The sequence below is a fragment of the Gnatocerus cornutus genome, chromosome 1, assembly GCF_029298725.1.
Source record: "Gnatocerus cornutus isolate USDA-ARS CGAHR chromosome 1, icGnaCorn1.1, whole genome shotgun sequence".
Lineage (NCBI taxonomy): Eukaryota > Metazoa > Arthropoda > Insecta > Coleoptera > Tenebrionidae > Gnatocerus > Gnatocerus cornutus.
This window is the reverse complement of record NC_142233.1, coordinates 13,855,789-13,874,032: the sequence shown is the minus strand read 5'-3', so window position 1 is coordinate 13,874,032 and position 18,244 is coordinate 13,855,789. Positions and strand designations below refer to the sequence as shown.

The 18,244-nt window shown below is 28.0% G+C and overlaps 1 protein-coding gene across 3 annotated transcripts in view; it reads right to left on the bottom strand.

Moving 5' to 3' along the window:
- Nucleotides 1-18,244, bottom strand: part of side (motor axon guidance molcule sidestep) — a 193,716-nt gene that overhangs the window by 93,098 nt on the left and 82,374 nt on the right. For all 3 annotated transcript variants that reach the window (XM_088042566.1, XM_088042557.1, XM_088042572.1), the window contains one exon: nt 13,817-13,944. In XM_088042566.1, the coding sequence (XP_087898692.1) occupies nt 13,817-13,944 (128 nt within the window). The remainder of the gene's footprint in view (nt 1-13,816; nt 13,945-18,244) is intronic.

Here is an 18,244-nt window from a genome sequence, read left to right as displayed (position 1 = left end):
AGTGCCTTATCATTCAAAAATTAATGTCGGCTTCCACTTGAGCAACTATTCATTATCTCGCCGGCCATTGTTTGTTTTAATCATCGAATTTGTGCGGGTTTTGGTAAATATCGGGTCTGTCGAATGACAGTTTATTTTTAAGCCGATCAAGTTTTCAATAGAATCTGATTGCATTCAGAATTTTTGTTGTTTTTGTTTTCGGAATGGCCCTGCTTTGTGAGTAAATAAGAATTGTGTTTTTGTAGCCGCGGCTTCTCAACATTGCGCAATTATGGTTTTCTTCAGTGCATATCGGCGCGAGCTTTCGTTGTTTTTTGCGAGCGAAAATGATACAGCTCACTTGAAAATGGCCAAAGTAGACCATTTTTTATATTGGAGCTTTTAAAGTGTGCTTTATTTGTCTCAAAATGCAAAAATATTTTGCCCTTCAACCTCAAGCTGAATGGGAGCGAGCTTTCGCTATGAGCTTTTCGTGAGAGTACTGTACATAATTTTTATACTGTTTTTTTATAATTAATATGATCTTGTGTAGTCATCTTATCAAATACATGTTGGTAGTAATGTTCTCTCTACGCGTTAACTCTCAAAACGATGTCAACTTTTAAATCATTATGTGACTTATTTGCTCTGAGCCACCCAAATGTCAATCTACTTATCAAATTAATTCCGTAAACAGCTAATCTAAATTCCCTTGTATTTCTCTCAATTTTATGACAGATATACTTAGACAAAAGTAGTTCAAAATGATAGTTTAGTAATGATAGTTAGGATTTCCAATGACAGTTTATGACTAACTAATATATTTTAAAAAATGTTATTCAAATAAACTTTTTTTGCATTCTTTTGTTCTTATTTTAACCTATCAATTATAGTTAAGTCACACTGAAAGATTAACCATCAGCGGATTTATTTTTCTTTCAATTTTATGACAGTTACAGCTAAACAAGTATATAAATAAATTAAATGCTCAAAATACTAGTTAAGTAATGATAGTTAAAATCTCTAATGATGGTTCGAGACTTACTAATTTATACGACTACTTTCCTAGTTAAAATAATCTAAATAAATTTGTTTTGCATTTTTTTGTTCTTATTCTTACCTATTAATTATAGTTAAGTGACGCTGTCAGAGTCAACTATCAGCGGCTCTATATTTTTTCCTCAATTTTATAACAGTTATAGCGAGACAAAAGTAGTTAAATTAATTGCTTAAAAATAGAGTTAAGTAATTATAGTTAAGATCTCCAATGGTGGTTAAAGACTAACTAATTTATACGACTCCTTTTCAAGTTAAAATAATGTTTTCTTTAATATTTGTTTGCATTTTTCTGTTTTTCTTTTTACCTATCAATTATAGTTAAGTGACACGGTCAAAGCTTATTTATCAGCGGCTATATTTTTTCTTTACTTTTAATACTGTCTTAGCTAAACAAAAGTAGATAAATAAATTAATTGCTAAAAGTTATAGTTAAATAATGATAGTTCAGATTTCCAATGACAGTTACAGACTAATTTATACGCCCTCTTTTCTAGTTTAAAATAATGTTTTTTTTAAATAAACTATTTTGCATTTTTCTGTACTTATTCTTACCTATCAATTATAGTTAAGTGACACTGTGAAAGAATAACAATTAGTGGTTTTATTTGTTTCGCACTTTTCTGAAAGTTACAGCGAGACAAAAGTAACTAAATTAGCGTTAAGTAATTATAGTTAAGATCTCCAATGGTGGTTGAAGACTAACTAATTTATACGACTCCTTTTCTGGTTAAAATAATGTTTTCTTTAGTATTTGTTTGCATTTTTCTGTTTTTCTTTTTACCTATCAATTATAGTTAAGTGACACGGTCAAAGCTTATTTATCAGCGGCTATATTTTTTCTTTACTTTTAATACAGTCACAGCTAAACAAAAGTAAATAAATTAATTAATTGCTAAAAGCTATAGTTAAGATTTCCAATGACAGTTAAAGTCTAACTAATTTATACGACCTCTTTTCTAGTTAAAAATACTGTTTTTTTTAATAAACTACTTCGCGTTTTTCTGTTCTTATTCTTATCAATCAATTATAGTGAAAGTACACTGTGAAAGATTAACTATTAGCGGTTTAATTTTTTTCTCACTTTTATGACAGTTATAGAGACAAAAGTAGTTAAATTAATTGTTCAAAATTAGAGTTAAGTAATTATAGTTAAGATCTCCAATGGTGGTTGATGATTAACTAATTTATACGACTCCTTTTCTAGTTAAAATAATGCTTTCTTTAATATTTGTTTGCATTTTTCTGTTATTCTTCTTACCTATCAATTATAGTTAAGTGACACGGTCAAAGCTTTACTATTTATTAGCGGCTTTATTTTTTCTTTACATTTATGACAGTTATAGCTAAACAAAAGCAGATAAATAAATTAATTGCTAAAAGTTGTATTTAAGTAATGATAGTTAATATTTCCAATGACAGTTAAAAACTAACTAATTTATATGACCTCTTTTCTAGCTAAAAATAATGGTTTTTTGAAATAAACTATTTTGCATTTTTTTGTACTTATTCTTACCTATCAATTATAGTTAAATGACACTGTGAAAGATTAACTATTAGCGGTTTAATTTTTTTCTCACTTTTATGACAGTTATAGCGAGACAAAAGTAGTTAAATTAATTGCTCAAAATTAGAATTAATTAATTATAGTTAAGATCTCGAATGGTGGTTGAAGACGAACTAATTTATACGACTTCTTTTCTAGTTAAAATAATGTATTTTATTTAATATTTGTTTGGAGTTTTCTGTTCTTATTCTTATCTATCAATTATAGTAAAGTGACACGGTCAAAGTTTAACTATAAGCGGCTTTATTTTTTCTTCACATTTATGACAGTTATAGCTGAACAAAAAAAAATAAATAAATTCATTGCTAAAGTTATAGTTAAGTAATGATGGTTAAGATTTCCAATGATAGTTAAAGACTAACTAATTTATACGACCACTTTCTTAGTTAAAATAATGTTTTCAAAATAAATTTGTTTTGCATTTTCCTGTACTTATTCTTAGTTATCAATTATAGTTAAGTGACATAGTGAAAGATTCACTATTAGTGGTTTTATTTTTTTGTCACTTTGATGGCAGTTATAGCAAGACAAAAGTAGTTAAATTAATTGCTCAAAAATAGAGTTAAGTAATTATAGTTAAGATCTCCAATCGTGGTTGAATACTAACTTATTATACGACTCCTTTTCTAGTTAGAATAATGTTTTCTTTAATATTTGTTTGCATTTTTCTGTTTTTTTTTACCTATCAATTATAGTTAAGTGACACGGTCAAAGCTTATTTATCAGCGGCTATATTTTTTCTTTATTTTTAATACAGTCATAGCTAAACAAAAGTAGATAAATAAATTAATTGTTAAAAGTTAAAGTTAAGTAATGATAGTTAATATTTCCAATGACAGTTCAAGACTAACTAATTTATATGATCTTATTTCTAGCTAAAATTAATGGTTTTTGAAATAGAACTATTTTGCATTTTTCTGTACTTATTCTTACCTGTCAATTATAGTTAAGTGACAATGTGAAAGATTAACTATTAGTGGTTTTATTTTTTCTCACTTTTATGACAGTTATAGCAAGACAAAAGTAGTTAAATTAATTCCTCAAAATTAGAGTTAATTAACTATAGTTAATATTTCGAATGGTGGTTGAAGACGAACTAATTTATACGACTTCTTTTCTAGTTAAAATAATGTATTTTATTTAATATTTATTTGGAGTTTTCTGTTCTTATTCTTATCTATCAATTATAGTTAAGTGACACGGTCAAAGTTTAACTATTAGCGGCTTAATTTTTTCTTCACATTTATGACAGTTATAGCTGAACAAAAGTAGATAAATGAATTATAGTTAAGTAATGATAGTTAAGATTTCCAATGACAGTTAAAGACAACTAATTTAATGTTGTCTAAATTAACTTTACCGGCAATTTTTAGTTCTTATTTTTACCTATCAATTATAGTTAAGTGACACCGTCAGAGTGAACCATCAACGGCTCTATTTTTTTTTAGAAAGTGCCAATAATAAAAGGCGGCATTTGTTAGAGAGCTTCTAATATTCGGCACCACTAATAAAACTAATTTTTATTTTGATGTTTAAGGTAGAAAACCCGCCTTAAATAACAAAACGACTTTTGTAAATCATACTTTGTTCTCTCAAATTTTCGGTATTGCGAGTATATTCTGTTTTCTATCTTCGCTTGTACTTTTGTTTTCAGCTCGTTGGTCTTCGTTGCATAATTTTCAAACTGCATCCACTCCACTTTGCCATGCTAATAAAATCTCTAGATAGATTTCCATTAAAACTAAATACCTGTGCAGTTAGCTCCCATAACAGTCAGTGAAACGCTCATTCTGTTTAGAATATCGAGATGATTCTTGCGCTTTTATCACACTCCTCCTCGTTGTCGTAAGAACCCGTTAGGTTCAAGTAATGTCATTTATCTTTGCATTCATGAAAAACCATCTGGCGTTTCGAGTTATTTCCTCGACAAGTATCATAAAAGATTCGAGCCCTCTTTATCTGTTTTCCTTCGAATGAAGCGTACGGAGAGCAACATCTTCCAGTCCATTCCGTTAGTCAGTCCACTTAGCACTTCAACAGCACCTCCTCACTTCAGGAAACACATTAAAACTGCATCACTCTTAAAAACTAAACAAGCCGAAAAGATAATGCGGGTTTTGAACAAGAAACACCTCATTCGCCACCGACTTCCTTATGAAACCTCCACGCACCCATGGGAAATTCGTAATTTCTTGTTTCTGGTATTTTTCTATTTTGCACGGCGATAAAAGCGTGATATTGCGTTCCACTTTTAGAAATATTTCTAACAGGGCTGAAATATCATTCTTTGCAACTAACATTATTTACAAGCTAAGACTTGCCCGGGGAAAAGGGGAATTACTCTTTCCATGAAAATTGAAGTTTTAGTTCAATTCACTCCTCAAAACGTAGAAAATAGTAACGTACGTTGTAAAATTTTTAGAATTTGAAATCGTAGAAAAAGTATAGTATTTAACACGATTATAAACTACTACTTTAAATACTCGTGACTAAAAGGACGTTTATAAAACTAGTTACATAAAATACTATTAAAATCTATGTATATAAGCACTTATTAAGCAAAAGCGGGAACTTTGAATTAATAAACATTCGCCTGCTTCTGCGAATTTGTAAAATACCGAAACTTGACTGTAATTGTTTGGCGGAAGTTTCACGCACTTTTCGTCCTCTTAAGAGAGTGGATTCCTGGAAAAACTGGCCTGTTTTAAACAAACGTAAAGTTAAGAGCCCTAAAAGGAGTGGAGTGTTTGAATAAAAAAAACTTCTTTTAATTAAATTTAGAAACACACAATGTTTAAATTGTTTAAATTCTCGAGGAGCTTGTCGTAGTCATCGGGAATGCTGATTGGAATTAAAAGATAATAAATCGGTTACTTTTTTATTTGGATTTTTATTATTTAATTATTATTTAAAATTGAGCTCATACTTTGGAGCTAACGTTTGTTTGCGCTTATTTGCGTAGCTGCACCGTTACGTTTTGTTTGCTCATACTGTATATACGCATTCGCGGTTGTGTGCATTGTGGTTTATTGCATAGTTTAGATAAATGCCACAAGAAAATAAATAAAAAGTAAAAGTGGAAATTTTGTATTGCTCTGGAGAAGTGAACAGTCATTTTTAACGACCTATAAAAATTATGCTTCCCTTGATATTTTGAAAAACTAATCTCAATAGTTCCAAAAAAAAGCTACATGACAAAAACCAGTGAGAAGTTTTTCAAAAAAGTAAAATTTTTTGTTAATTTTTGACGATTTCGTAAAAAATCAATGCCGTTACTTACAAAATTATACATATTTTAAAAAACTCTTACTTAGTTTGCTTGTGAGCCTAAAACATTGAAATTTTTTTTTTTAAGAAATTGCTCAAAATTGTGGGAAACAGGTGGAAATTATTAAACACAAATATTCGCCAAACTGTTGCACAAAATGAAGAAGTGAGTGCCACTGAAAATTAATTTTTTCCATTTTTTTTCACCACTTTTTATTAACTTTTGTATCTTTGGATGTTTCTACGCTAAAACACTAATATTTAAGAGTGTTGTTAATTTTAAATTGTATATTGCCCGTGCCAAATTTCAAAATTTTAGAGCATAAAACAGAATTTTCAGAAATTTTCATTCCTGAAGCGTATCAAAAATGTTCACTTCGTTCCATTAAATTTGGTAGTTTTAGTAGTTTTTATGCTAAAACAGTGAAATTTCAGGGTCTTGCTACTTTCAACTTGATTATTTTCTATGCTCAATTTTACAATTTTAGAGCGAGAAACTAAAGTTTTAGAAATTATTATTATTTATAACTTTTCACTACTTTTTATTAAATTCCGAATTTTTGGCAGTTTTTATGCTAAAATAGTAAAATTTGGAAGACTTTATTACTATCAATTTGGTTATCAAAATTTTAGAGCAAAAAACAGAATTTTTAGAAATTTTTATTTTGAAGTCGAGCAAAAATTTTTAGATCCTTTTACTAAATTTTGTATTTCGAGCAGTTTTTATGCTAAAACAGTGAAATTTGGAGGTTTGGCTACCTTTAACTTGTTAATTAGCCGTGCTAAATTTCAAAACTTTAAACTAAAAAACAAAATTTTTAGAAATTTTTACTTTGTGAGCGAACCAATTATGTTTACTTCACTTTTTAATAAATTTTGGGTTTTTGGCGGTTTTTTTTTGCTAAAAACGTACATATTTTTTTTTACTTTATAACAACCGACATATTTATGAAGGACGCTAAATTTATAAATTTTAGAACAAAAAACAGAAATTTTTGAAATTTTCATTTTGAAGCGTATCAAAAATGTTTACCTCTTTCCACTAAATTTAGTAGTTTTAGCAGTTTTTATGCTAAAACAGTAAAATTGGGAAGACTTTATTACTATCAACTTGTTTATCAAATGAGCTAAATTTCAAAATTTTAGACTAAAAAACAAAATTTTTAGAAATTTTTACTTGAAGCGAACCAAAAGTTTTCACTACTTTTTAATAAATTTTGGGTTTTTGGCGTTTTATTTTGCTAAAAACGTACAATTTTTTTTACTTTATAACTACCGACATATTTATGAAAGACGCTAAATTTATAAATTGTAGAACAAATAATAGAATTTTTAGAAATTTTCATTTTGAAGCGTACCAAAAATGTTTACCTCTTTCCACTAAATTTAGTAGTTTTTGCAGTTTTTGTGCTAAAACAGTGAAACATAAGAGCCTTGCTATTTTTAACTTGATTATTTTCTATGCTAAATTTTACATTTTTAGAGTGATAAACAAAAGTTTTAGAAATTTTTATTTTGAATCTATCCAAAACTTTTCAATACTTTTTATTAAATTTCGGATTTTGGCAGTTTTTATGCTAAAACAGTAAAATTGAAAAGACTATCTATCGACTTGTTTATCAAACGAGCTAAATTTTAAAATTTTAGAGCAGAAAACAGAATTTTTAGAAATTTTTTGTTGAAGTCGACCAAAAATGTTTAGCTTTTTTAACTAAATTTCGTAACTAGTAACTTGTTAATTAGCTGTGTAAAATTTTAAAATTTTAGAATAAAGAAACAAAATTTTTAGAAATTTTTACTTTAAAGCGAACCAAAAATTTTTACCACTTTTTAATAAAATTCGGATTTTTGGCGGTTTCTTTGGTAAAAATGTAATATCTTAAAACCTTCTCTAAACGCTAAATTGTAAAATTTTAGAGCGAGAAACTGAACTTTTAGAAATTTTTAATTAAAGCTGATCAAAAACTTTCAAGTTTTTTTTTAATTTAGTAACTTTAGCAGTTTTATGCTTTTTTATTAAGCGTGCAAAATTACAAAATGTTAGAGCGCAAAACAAAAATTTTAGAAATTTTTATTTTAAAGTGAACCAAAAATTTTCAACTCTTTTTATTAAATTTCAGATTTTTGGCAATTTTTTATACTAAAACGGTACAATTGGAGCGTTTTAATTAACAACGATTTGTTTGGCAAGCCTGCTATATTTCAAAATTTTAAAGCAAGAAACATAATTTTTAGAAATTTTTATTTTGAAACAAACCTAAAATTTTCACCACCCCTTGTACTAAATTTCGGAATTTTGGCAGTTTTTATGGTAAAACAGTAAAATTTGAGGGTTATTATTCCCATCGACTTGTTATCAAGCGTGCTAAATTTCAAAATTACAGCGCTTGAAACAGAATTTTTAGAATTTTTCTAATTAAAGTCAACCAAAAATTTTTAGCTCGTTTTACTAAATTTTGTAACTTTAGCAGTTTTTATGTTAAAACGGTAAAATTTGGGGGCTTTCAACTTGTTTAATAACTGTGCTAGATTTCAAAATTTTAGAGCTGCAAACAAGCTTTAGAACATTTTTGTATTTTTTAAACATAAAATTCTCGTGAATTTGTTTTAAAAATCGTTTTCTGGTGATATTTTAAAACTTCAAACGTTTTCAAATTCTGTTATTTGTCGACGTACGTTAACAATTCACACAGTTTTGGATTTTGTGTGAAATTCTGCGTTAAATGAGTACCAGTAACTTGAATTTTCTTCACAAATAAACCAGAAATTCATCAAATTAAGTTTTCAGAATGTCGTTTTTGGGTCATTTTTAACGAGCTTTTTCGGAGCGAAACTACTATTTATTTTTTTTAATTTATTCATCAATCGAAAGAGTATTTTCAAATCTATTAACTCACCAAATCTCAGATCAGTAAGTCGAATAGTTAAATAAATAGGGGTAAATTTCCAAACAAATCGACCATAGGATTTTGGATATTTTGGAGATTTAGATATTAGAGATTTATGAGAAAAACTACAATTTTGAGAACTCTTTTAGACACTTTTTGGATTTTCTTCGGCCTCTGATCCCACCATCTGGTCTTTTGGTAAATTTGTTGTCATTTAGTCTTAAAAAATCCACAAACTCGAGAAATTTTGGCCGCGTTTTTATGGACAAGTCTGGAATAATCCGGGCCGGAGTACTTAACATTCATGATGATCAGAACACACATGTTCCGTGCGTCGAAATCCACATCCCATTAACCCTACAGCTTCAAGACCGATTTCCAATTAAAATTCCCGGAGAACAATGCATCAACAAACAGACAATGATCATATCATAATATTCAATTTTCAGTTGACTGTACAAGAAAATCCAGTAAAAAACTTTTCTACAATGTTTGGATTTATCAATGTAAAACATTTTTTTGCAATGCTTGAAACTCATGTAAACATTCTAAACCCGGGAATAAACGAAAAGCATCCGTTTATGTATCCCAACAGAAAACATGACAGAGAAATGGATATCTCGTCGAAATGTGAGAAGTGGAGATTGTGATGTCTGTATTTGATTTAAGCGACGGATTTGCAGGAATATGTGCACAGGCGGTTTACCTTTGCAAATGCAGATTTGAGCAGGATCGAACAGTTGAGCCAATCATAACGCCAGAGGCGGATTAAACTGGAACAATGTGCCAGTAGCGACATCCGATTGAACTCAAAGAAAAATTGAAAAGCACACTTTTTATTATGTACAGCACTCGCGTCGAAATCCAACAGCATGACCCCTCGCGCGCGGGTTGTGCTATGGGCTATCGGCGAGAGTGCTGTACATTTCGAAGAATGCGTTTGCAGTTCTGTCGATGATGCCGTAATTTGTCTAGTTTAAGTTAACTGGTAAAAGTTTAAATTTAAAAGAAACAAAAACAGAATTTTTAGAAATTTTTATTTTGAAGCGAAATGCTGATTAAGGGTCTTACAAGATTCAACTTGTTTATTAGCCGTGCGAAATTTCAAAATTTTAAAGCAAGAAATTTAGAAATTTTTATTTTGAAGCGAACCAAAAATTTTTACATCTTTTTATAAAATTTTGTAACATTAGAAGTTTTTATGGTAAACATTAAAATTAATTTAAGAATCTTACTACTTTGAATTTGTTTATTAACTGTGCTAAATTTCAAAAGTTTAGAGCGAGAAACAGATTTTTTAGAAATTTTTATTTTGATGCGAACCAAAAATTGTCTCCTTTTTATATTATATTTTGTAACTTCACCAGTTTTAATGCTAAAACAATGAAATTTGAATCTTTTGCTAAATTTAACTTGTTTATTAGCCGCGTTAAATTTCAAAATGTTAGAGCGAGAAACAACATTTTTAGAAATTTTTAATTTGAAGCGAACCAAAAATGTTTAAAATTTTGTAGCTTTAGCAGTTTTTATGCTAATTCAGTGAAATTTAAGAATTTTGCTACTTTTAATCTGCTTATTAATTGTGCTAAATTTCAAAGTTTTAAAACAGAAAACCAAATTTTTAGAAAATTTTATTTTCAAACGAACCAAAAATTTTAACTTCTTTTTATAAAATTTTGTAACTTTAGCAGTTTTTATGCTAAAACAGTAAAATTTAAGGGTTCTGCTAGCTTAAAATTGTTTATTTACTGTGACAATTTTCAAAATTTTAGAGCAAAAAACAGAAGTTTTAGAAATTTTTATATTGAAGCGAACCAAAAATTTTCACCTTTTTATGTTAAATTTTCTAACCTTAGCAGTTTTTGTGCTAAACAGTAAAATTTAGGTTTTTGCTACTTTAAAATTGCTTATGAACTGTGTTAAATTTCAAAATTTTAGAGCAAAAAACAAAATTTTTAGAAAATTTTATTTTGAAGAGGTCTAAAAATTTTCAGCTCTTTTTATAAAATTTTGTAACTAGCAGATTTTATGTTAAAACAGTGAAATTTAGGAAATTTTGCTAATTTTAACTTGTTTATTAACTGTGCAAAATTTCAAAATTTTAGAGCGATTAACAACATTTTTAGAAATTTTTATTTTGAAGCAAACCAAAAATTTTTACCTTACATTAAATTTTGTTCAATTTTGTAGCTTTAGCAGATTTTATACTAATTAAGAGTCTTTAACTTGTTTATTAGCCGTGCGAAATTTTAAAATTTTAAAACGAGAAACAGAACTTTTAGAAATTTTTATTTTGAAGCGAACCAAACGTTTTCACTTCATTTCATTAAATTTAGAACATTAGTAGTTTTTATGGTAAAATATTAAAATTAATTTAGGAATTATAGCACTTTAAACTTGCTTATTAATTGTTCTAAATTTCAAAATTTTAGAGCGAGAAACGGATTTTTTAGCCCTTTATATTTTGAAGTGAACCAAAAATTTTCTTTTTTTTATATTAAATTTTGTAACTTTAACAGTTTTAATGCCGAAACAATGAAATTTAGGACATTTGATAGATTTAACTTGTTTATTAGCCGCGCGAAATTTTAAAATTTTTAAACGAGTAACAGAATTTTTAGAAATTTTTATTTTGAAGAGAACCAAACATTTTTACTTCATTTTATTAAATTTAGAACATTAGTAGTTTTTATGGTAAAACATTAAAATTAATTTAGGAATTTTAGCACTTTGAACTTGCTTATTAACTGTTCTAAATTTCAAAATTTTAGAGCGGGAAACAACATTTTTAGGAATTTTTAATTTGAAGCGAACCAAAAATGTTCACTTTTTCTCTTAAATTTTCTAACTTTAGCAGTTTTTATGCTAATTCAGTAAAATTTAAAGGTTTTGCTACTTTCAATCTGCTTATTAATTGTGTTAAATTTTAAAATTTTAGAGCAAAAACAAAATTTTTAGAACTATATATTTGAAGCGAACAAAAAATGTTTTTTTTTATATTAAATTTTGTAACTTTAACAGTTTTATTGCTAAAACAATAAAATTTGGGACTTTTGGTAGATTTAACTTGTTTATTTGCCGTGTTCAATTTCAAACTTTTAGAGCGAAAAACAACATATTTAGGAATTTTTAAATTGAAGCTAACCAAAAACGTTCACTTTTTTATTAAATTTTGTAACTTTAGCAGTTTTAATGCTAATTCAGTGAAATTTAAGGATTTTGCTACTTTCAATCTGCTTATTAATTATGCTAAACTTCAAAATTTTAGAAACCAAATTTTTAGAAAATTTTATTTTTAAACGAACCGAAAATTATGACTTTCTTTTATAAAATTTTGTAACTTTAGAAGTTTTTAGGCTGAAACAGTGAAATTTAGAAGTATTGTTAACTTTAATTTGTAATTAGCCGTGCTAAATTCGAAAATTTTAAAACAAGAAACAAAATTTTTCGAAATTTTTATATTGAAACGAACCAAAAATTTTCACCTTTTTATGTTAAATTTTGTAACCCTAGCAGTTTTTGTGCTAAACATTGAAATTTGGGGGGATTTGTTACTTTTAACGTGCTTACTAACTGTGCAAAGTTTGAAAATTTTAGAGTATAAAATTGCATTTTTAGGAATTTGCATTTCAAAGCGAACTAAAAAGTTTCACCTCTTTTATTAAATTTTGCAACTTTAGCAGTTTTTATGTTGAAGCAGTAAAATTTAGGGGTTTTGCTAGCTTTAACTTGTTTTTTCGCTGCACTAAATTTAAAAATTTTAGAGCAAGAATCAGAATTTTTAGAAAATTTTATTTTGCAGCGTACTAAAAATTTTAATCCCATTTCATAAAATTTTGTAACTTTAACAGTTTTTATCCACAAACAGTGATATTTAGGGGTTTTGCTAGTTTTAATTTGTTTATTCGTTGCACTAAATTTTAAAGTTTTAGAGCAAGAAACAGAATTTAAATTTTTTTTTTGAAGCTGACTAAAATTTTTCACCCTTTTATATTAAATTTTGTAACATTAGCAGTTTTTATGCTAAAACAGTAAAATTTGGGGGTCTTAGTATTTTCAACTTGCTTATTAACTTTGTTAAATTTCACAATTTTAGAGCGACAAACAGAATTTTTAGTAATTTTTATTTTGAAGCGAATCAAAGATGTTCACCAAATTTTATTAAATTTTGTTGTAACTTTTAGCTTTAGTTTGTATGCCAAAACAGGGAAATTTTGAGGTTTTGCTACTTTCAACTTGCTTATTATCAGTGCTAAAATTGAAGAGCACATTTTTTAGTATGTACAACACTCACGCCGAAATCTCACAGCGTGGCTCTCGCGCGGGTTGTGCTATGAGGTTTCGGCGAGAGTACTGTACATTTCGAAGAATGCGTTTGCAGTTCCGTCAATGATGCCGTGATTTGTCTGTTATTAAAGCAAAAGACGAGAAATTTGCATGTTTTGCGCTAAACTCCGTGTAACGCGGCATTAATAATTTATAAATTCATGTTAACTGGTGAGGGTTTAAAAGAACAAGCCGTTTGTAATCTTGTTAAGACTATAAAACGATTGTAAAGCAAAAGTGCAGTGTAAGTAGCCAATTCCTCAGATACATATTTATGAGAAGAAAACACAGGCACAATGAAAATATTAGAGCAAAAATATAAATGGGGAGTTCAGCATGCGGCAAGTTAATTTCCATATTTCCTTCGATTTTTATTTATATTGGAAATTCAACAGACTTCAACGGGGTTTTTGCATAGCTTCCGCATACATTAGGATACTTTTACTTTGAACTCTAAAAATACAATGGACTGAATAACAATTGCACATTTTGTTTCTCTCCGGCATTCAATTAAGGGTTTGTTTATGTAAATAATGTTCGAGTTACTTTAATTTCCCACTGCCGCTCGCGTATTTTCCAAAAATCCCGGCGAAGATGTGGAAAACAATAATGAAATATTTATTAAAAACGTAAAGTAACAGAAAGATGAGGCAATGATTTCTTGGCACGTTTGAGCAAATTTCTTAAAAATAGAGTCGTATAACAGGAAATGGAACTGTAATCGCCTACTTACGTCGTGAAACCACCTATAGCTGTCGGGACTAGGACGTGCCGAAGAATCACAACGAAGGGTAACGTCTGCTCCCTCTTTAACGGGGAAATTTACCCCTGGGTCCAGCTTCACTGTCACCTTGGGGGGATCTGAAACAATCGCGCGCCAATTACCCTAATGATCGCAAGGAGTTTCATGGATTTCCCATTCCGACAACTTCAGAAGTGAAAATATGCAAGGAGATATTAAAACACAAGTGTCGTAAGACATGCGTTAGGTAAAGTGTTTTATTTTGTTCGGTGCTTTAACACTTACGTTATTGCACTTTTTCAGTTGTTTCCGATGCTTTAAGAGACTTCTTAAAGCACATTTAATTTTGAATTTGCATTAGTTAGTGTTCGAAAAACTTTGCAATTTAATTAAATTTCTTGCCAAATTGCAAGATTATCGAGCAGGCAAGCCAACATTTTTAAATTTTGATTTTTATAGCGGATCAAAAATTCTGGAAATATTGCATTTTCTTTTCTAATTTGGTGAATTTCGCTAGTAATGCAGTAAAATTTGTAGAAGTTGTTCTGCTTACGACACTAATTATGTGTCACTAGTTAACAAAGCTATGAAACATAACACACAAATTTTAAAAATTTTATTTTTAGAGTAAATCAAAAATTTTGAAATTTTTTTAATTTTGCCTCTAATTCTACACGTTATGACCCTAGATCAATAAAATGTGAAGACCCTTTTACTAAAAAGAGTTATTAACTGTACCAAACTAAAAAATCGTAATTCAAAATAGAATAAATTTAGAAATTTTTTGAACGAATCTGTAAATTTGGTTCCTAAACTAATACAATTTGTAGAGGTTATTCTTTGTACGGGTCTCATTGCCTGTGCCAAGTTTCAATTTTATTGAGCAAAAAAAACTTAAGTGTAAAATTCTTGGTTTTAGAGTGAAAATTTTGGATATTTTTTTAATTCTGTTAATTTCTCTCCTATAGCAGTCAAAATTGTAGAAACGGTTCTTCATAAGTGACTTCTTTTCTGTGCCAAATTACAAGATTATAGAGCATCGTAGTCAAAATTTTGGAATTTTTATGTTCAGAGCGAATCAAAAATTTCAAAAATTTTACTTCTTTGTCTCTAATTCTGTAAATTTGACTTTTGGGCCAATACAACTTGTGAAAGTTTTATTTTTCGTAAGTGTCTCATGAACCGTGTCAAAAGCAAAAATGACAAAATTTGGAAATTTTTATTTTTGGAGTGAAAAAATTTAATTTTGTTAATTTTGCTCTAAAAAAACAATTAAATTTGTAGAGACGGTTTGTAGAAATTTATTTTCTGTGCCAAATGACAAGATTATTGAGAAGGGGAGTCAATAAGGAAACTTTCATGTTCAGAGCAAATAATTTTTTTTGAACATTTTGCATTTTTTTTGCATTTAATAAAAATAATGCATTTTTGCTTATTAGTTTTGTAAATTTGGTTCTAGAACTAATCCATTTTGTGGAAGATATCCTTTCTAAGTGCCTTATTGACAGTGCCAAATTTATTTATTTTTGGGCAAAAATGACTAAATTTGGAAATTTTTGATTTTGGAGTGAAAAAATTATCGGAAACTTTTGGAAAATTTTCTTTAATTCTGTTAATTTTGCTCCTAAAGGAACTAAATTTGTAGAGTCGGTTTATATTCTGCGTCAAATTACAGATTATCGAGAAAGGGAGTCAAAGTTTTGAAATTTTTATGATCAGAGCAAATAATTTTTTTTGAACATTTTGCATTTTTTCTTCTAATTTTGCCAATTTTGTTTGTTTTAGAATCAAATTTATAACGATTTACTACGATTACAAAATAAGTGTGACAAGTTACACGATTATAAAGCAAAACAGACGAATTTTGTAAATTTTTATTTTTATAGCGAATCAAAAATTCTAAAAATTTTGCATTTTTCTTCAAATTTGGTCAATTTTGGTCGTAATGCAATAAAATTTGTGGAGGTTATTCTCACTAATTGACAAAGTACAAGAGTAAGAAGTAGAACAGACAAAATTTAAAAATTTTTATTTTCAGATTAAATTAAAAAAAAATCAAAAAAATGTTTTGTACTTTTACCAATTCTACAAGATTTGTTCTGAGATAAATAAAATTTGTAGAGGCTATTCTTCTAAAGCAAGTTATTGACTGTACCAAATTACAAAATCGTAGTGTTATATAGAGTAAATATAAAAATTTTTTGAGTGAATCAAAGATTCAAAAATTTCTTCCTCTAATTTTTTTAATTTGGCTACTAGGCGAATGAAACTTGTGAAGATTATTCTTTGTAAGAGCCTCATTGGCTATGCCAAATTTCAATTTTTTTTAGCAGAGAAAACCTAATTTTGAAATTTTCGTTTTTAGAGTAAAAAAAATATGGGAAAATTGTGTTTTTTTTTCTTTAATTCTGTTAAATTTGCTTTTAAAGCAACTAAATTTGTAGAGGTGTTTCTCCATAAGTGACTTATTTTCTGTGCCAAATTACACGGATATCAAGCAAAAAGGCCAAAATTTAGAAATTTTTATCTTTAGAGCAAATCAAAAATTCAAAAATTTTGTATTTTTCCTTTAATTCTCCAATTTTTTTTTAACGTTATAGAATTACAAAATTGTAGTGTAAAATATACAAAATCTACAAATTTTAAGATCGAATCTAAAAAAAATTCAAAAATGTTGCTCCTTTTTCAGTAATTCTGTGAATTTACCTCCTGGACTAATACAATTTGTGGAGGTTATTCATTGTAAGTTCCTTATTGGATGTGCCAAATTTGAAATTTATTGGCAAAAAAATTGAAATTTTCGTTTTTAGAGTAAAAAAATTTGGAAAATTTTGAATATTCATTTTTAATTCGGTTAATTGTGCTTCTAAAACAACCAAATTTCTAAGGGAAGTTCTTCATAAACCAGTTATTGTCTGGGCCAAGTCACAAGATTATCGAAAATGCGCGCCAAAAGTTAGAAATTTTTGATTTCCGAGCGAATCAGAAATTCATAAAGTTCGAATTTTTGTTTCTATTTTTGCTATTTCTGATTCTAGTGCTATCAAATTTGTGAAAGATATTTTGCACACAGCACCGATTAAGTGAGACAAATTACAAAATTATGAAGCAAAACAGACAAATTTTGGAAATTTTTATTTTCAGAATAGATCAAATTTTGTATTTTTTCCTCTAATTCTTTAAGTTTTCTTCACAGATAAATAAAATTTGTAAAAGCTGTTCTTCTGAAGTGACGTAACATATTAACTGCACCAACTTATAAAACGAAAGAACTCAAAAAAACAATATCTTGAAATTTTAAAGCAACTTAAAAATTTCAAAAATTTAATAATTTACCCTCTATTTCTGTGAATTTTGCGTCTAGATAAATGAAATTTGTTGAGATTATTCTTCGTAAATGCCTCATTGGCTGTGCCAAATTTCAATTTATGTAGCAGAGAAACCAAATTTCGAAATTTTCGTTTTAGAGTGAAAAAATATCGGAAAATTGTGTTTTTTTTTCTTTAATTCTGTTAAATTTGCTTTTAAAGCAACTAAATTTGTAGAGGTGTTTCTCCATAAGTGACTTATTTTCTGTGCCAAATTACACGGATATTAAGCAAAAAGGCCAAAATTTAGAAATTTTTATGTTTAAAGCAAATCAAAAATTCTAAAATTTTGTATTTTTCCTTTAATTCTACAATTTTTTTTTCAAATAAATAAAATTTGTCTAGACTATTCTTCTAAAGTGGTACATTAACGTTCTCAAATTACAAAATTGTAGTGCAAAATATACAAAATCTACAAATTTTAAGATCGAATCTAAAAAAATTTCAAAAATGTTGCTCCTTTTTCACTAATTCTGTGCATTTAGCTCCTGGACTAATACAACTTGTGGAGGTTATTTATTGTAAGTTCCTTATTGGATGTGCCAAACTTGAAATTTATTGGCAAAAAAAATTGAAATTTTCGTTTTTAAAGTAAAAAAATTTGAAAAATTTAGAATATTCTTTTTTAATTCTGTTAATTTTGCTTCTAAAACAACCAAATTTGTAAAGGTCGCTTCATAAGCGAGTTATTGTCTGTGCCAAATTACAAGATTATCGAGAATGCACGCTAAAAGATAGAAATTTTTGATTTCCGATCGAATCAGAAATTCAGAAATGTTCGAGTTTTTGTTTCTATTTTTGGCATTTTTGATCCTAGTGCAATCAAATTTGTAGAAAATATTTTGCAGACAGCACCAACTAAGTGTGACAAATTCCAAAATTATGAAGCAAAACAGACAAATTTTAGAAATTTTTATTTTTAGAGTAGATCAAAATTTTTTAAAGTTTCGTATTTTTTCTTCTAATTCTTTAAGTTTTCTCCATAGATAAATAAAATTTGTGAAAGCTCTTCTTCTGAAGTTACGTAACATACTAACTGCACCAACTTATT